This window comes from Lagopus leucura, unplaced genomic scaffold (assembly GCF_019238085.1).
Source record: "Lagopus leucura isolate 7727_CA_CO unplaced genomic scaffold, USGS_WTPT01 35436-0_obj-0_obj, whole genome shotgun sequence".
In the NCBI taxonomy this organism is placed as follows: Eukaryota; Metazoa; Chordata; class Aves; order Galliformes; family Phasianidae; genus Lagopus; species Lagopus leucura.
Window position 1 is genome coordinate 4,028 of NW_024965829.1, and position 3,671 is coordinate 7,698.

Consider the following 3,671-nt stretch of genomic DNA (forward strand, 5'->3'; position numbering starts at 1 on the left):
GGAAAGCATCTCCAATTGGACTCATTGCCAGTACTATATGGAGTTGATCTCGGCAGCGATCAACAAACATGTTAAATAGAGCTATAGGACTACCATCAGTTTGTTTGGTCCTGTCCCTCTGGCGATCTATTTGACGCATTTGTTCACAAATTTCTTGTTTCTCATCTACTGCAAAAAGGTTTGGCACTTCACCTGCATTTAGTAAGTTGTTAATCTCTTCTAAGAATGACTCTTTTTTTATCTGCGTATCAGTGAACAAGAAAACTCCCTGCATTTCTGCTTCTGTAGATTTTCTTAGTATATCTTTCAAGTCTTTGTGCCATTCATTGGTACCGTAACTTTTAGTTATTTCAACCTGGAAAAGGTTGTACTCAGCCATGTGGGCTGCTAATCGAGTAAGAGACTGTCGGCCACTACCTCCAACACCAACAAGGAGGGCATGGCTACGAGGCTGTTTCAGAATACGGGAAATTCTACAAATATGTTCTATAGCAAACTGGAACAAGACTAGCTGCATTGGCTTTTTGCTTAAGTTATTAAACTCTTCGAGGTGACTCTCTACAACTAATCTCAGCTGATCGGCATCAGTGATCTCTCTGTATTTAGTGTCGTCTCTTTTAGGGTCATGAAAATCACAAAACATTAAGGTACGTAAGTCATCTTCCTCCACTCTGCCATCATTATTGGAGTCCAGATTCTGGAAAAGTTCATGAAAGTCTTCATGCAGGTCTTTATTCACAACTTCTTGGATAAATCCAACAAGCCAAGCCCGATCAGGATTATCCACCAAGCGATCATAATACACTCTAAGGACCTGTATGATCAGAACAGTTACATTGTAGTTTCTGCTGTTGAAATTTGTATTTATTTTAATAAAGATAAACCAAATACAAATCAGAAAAAAAAAAAAAAATCAGAATATAAATAATCTTAAACTTCAATCCATAGAAAAAATAGATATTTAGAGTCAGTTGGAACAGTCAAGCCCAGTATTATTACCTTGGAATTAAAAGTAGAGATCTGTGTGGAAATACATACACATATGCATTTGCTATAAATATTCTAATAAATACTATGTGTTTATTAATGTATAAATGTAAAAAAGGCTGCTGCAGATGAAGGAAGCCTTCTGATCTTTCTCCTACAAAAAGATAGGAGAAATTACAGTTTGTATTTCAAAAAAGAAAACGACAGCTGGGTAATAGGAACCTTTTTTAATGAAAAAGATGGTGAAGATTAGAAATGGATTTCCTGGAATGCGTTGTACTTGTACTTATAGAAATGTAAGAAGCTTCTAGAAAAGCCTCTTCAAAATTTGCTACTGCTCCTTTTTTTATGTTATCCTGCTTTGAGAAAAGGTAGTCAATGGGCTGAATATCAAAGATGTCTTCCATCACTGATACCAAATATTTTGAAAGCATAACAATTATAAACAACCTTGCTTTCCTTTAATTCCAGAGGAAAAATAAAAAGCCAGAGAAGGGATGTTTCTAAGTTGCTCCTCTAAGGTGTCCATTCTACTATGACGGATGGGAAGCATTTGCTGAAGGCAGAAAGATTGGGAGTTTCTTCTAAAGGAAGACCAGAAGAAAAAAAACCCAAAATAATAATAAAATAGGGATCAAACTTTAGATCGCTCAAATTTCCAGAGATCCAGGACTACTTGCTGTTCTTTTCACAACTGATTTGTCTTTTTTCGTAGGGAGGAAGGAGGGAAGAAATCGAAAGGACTGCGTAAGCATTCAAAGCAGCAACCAGAGGCCACATAACCACATGCAAGCAAATCAACGGTCAAGTTGTCTATAGAGATACGATTTGTATTGGCATAGAACCACTGAATGTTTTGGGTTGGAAGGGACCTCGAAGTTCCAACCCCCATGCCACAGGAGGACAGGGTTTCCAACCACTAAATCAGGCACTAGATCAGGTTGTCCAGGGTCCCATCCAACCTGGCCTTGAAAACCTTCAGGGATGGAGCATCTGCAACTTCTCTCACAACCTGTTCCAGCACTTCACCACACTCTCGGTGAAAAATTTCCCCCTGACATTTCATGTAAATCTCCCCTCTTCTTGTTTAAACCATTCCCCCTTGTCCTATCACTATCTACCCACGTAAAAAGTTGATTTCCCTCCTGTTTATAAGCTTCCTGAAAGTACTGGAAGGCTGCAATGAGGTCTCCCCACAACCTTCTCTTATCCAGGCTGAATAAGCTCAAATCCCTCAGCCTGTCTTCATAGAAGAGATGCTCCAGCCTTCTGATAAATTTTGTGTCACTTCTCTAGACCCATTCTAGAAGCTCCACATCTATCCTGAGGTAAGGATTCCACACTTGGATGCAATATTCCAGACTGGGGCCTCACAAGGGCAGAGTAGAGGAGGGCAATCACCTCTTGCTCTGCTCGTCACCCTTCTTTTGGCCGTTTGGGCTACAAGAACACATATAGCACTGCTGGCTCACGTCCAGCACTTCATCCACCATTACCGCTAAGTTCTTCTTGGCAGGGCTGCTCTCACAAAGTTCTTCTTCCAGACTGTACGTGTATCTCAGACTTCCCTAACGCAAATGCAATATCCCGCGCTCCCATGAACCCCCTCCTCACACCTGTCTAGGTGCCTCTGGATGATATCCTTCTGTAATATCAACTGCACCACTCAGGTTGCTGTTGTCTGCAAACTTGCTGAGGGTGCATAGATAAAGATGCTGATACGCACCAGTCCCAGGAGTGATCCTTGGGGGACACTACTTGTCACCAGTCTCCACCTGGACATATTTGATTAAGTCTGCCCATTCAGAATATAAAAAACCTTGTCTCATGAATGTGATAGCAATTTACAGCTGCTAGGCAATAGGAAAAGCTATCACAAAAACATTAATAGTCAAATTGGCATCTTAAAATAACAATAATAATAATAATAATAATAATAACAATGACAATAATTTCTTAGCATTATGTAATTTACCTCATGAACCCAGAGACGTTTTATCATTTCTGTAGAGTCTATTGTTTCAGGCCTTGACAGGCAAACACCTTGAATAACACGTGAAAAATCACGGAGATTGAACAAATAGTGTGATTTGGCTGGGGTAGGAAGTAGATTCTTCATAGCTTCTTTATATATACGCATGGTTCCATTAATAATTTGCGGAATCAGTTCTATAAATTGCGGTGGAAAGCTATAACTGATAAGGTATAAAAGGTGGTAATTAATAAACAACACAATACATGCACACTTGTATGTCCCTGCTTTTAAAATTCTGTGCTTACGGAGTCATAAAATCATGATTTGAGCTGCAAGGGACTCTTCTATGTCATTAGTCCAATTCCTCTACAATGAACGGGCCGCACACTAGTTCAAGGTGCTCAGAGCCTGGTTCAGACTGACCTAGAGTGTCCCCAAGGATGGGGCATTCCACTACCTCCCTGGGCAACCTCTTCCAGTGCCTCACCACCCTCACTGTAAAACATTCTTCCTTACGTCCAGACTAAATCTCCCCTCTTTTAGTTTGAAACCATTTCCCCTCATACTGTCTCAACAGACTCTGTTAAAAAAGTCTGTCCCCTTCTTTCTTATACCCCGTCTTCGGATCCTGGAATGCCGCTATCAGGTCTCACCACGGAACATTCTTTTCTCCAGGCTAACAGTCCCAGCTCTCTTAGCCTGCCTTCAC

The 3,671-nt window shown here is 40.5% G+C and overlaps 1 protein-coding gene across 1 annotated transcript in view; it reads right to left on the minus strand.

Annotated features, from left to right (window-relative positions):
* The window catches only part of LOC122192308 (dynein axonemal heavy chain 7-like), a 3,425-nt gene extending 409 nt beyond the window's left edge, over nucleotides 1-3,016 (minus strand). Inside the window, exons 1-2 of the mRNA XM_042892838.1 lie at nucleotides 2,963-3,016; nucleotides 8-814 (exon numbers count right to left, since the gene is read on the minus strand). Of these exons, the coding sequence (XP_042748772.1) occupies nucleotides 8-814; nucleotides 2,963-2,989 (834 nt within the window). The 5' untranslated portion in view covers nucleotides 2,990-3,016. The remainder of the gene's footprint in view (nucleotides 1-7; nucleotides 815-2,962) is intronic.
* Between the last annotated feature and the right edge of the window lie 655 nt (nucleotides 3,017-3,671).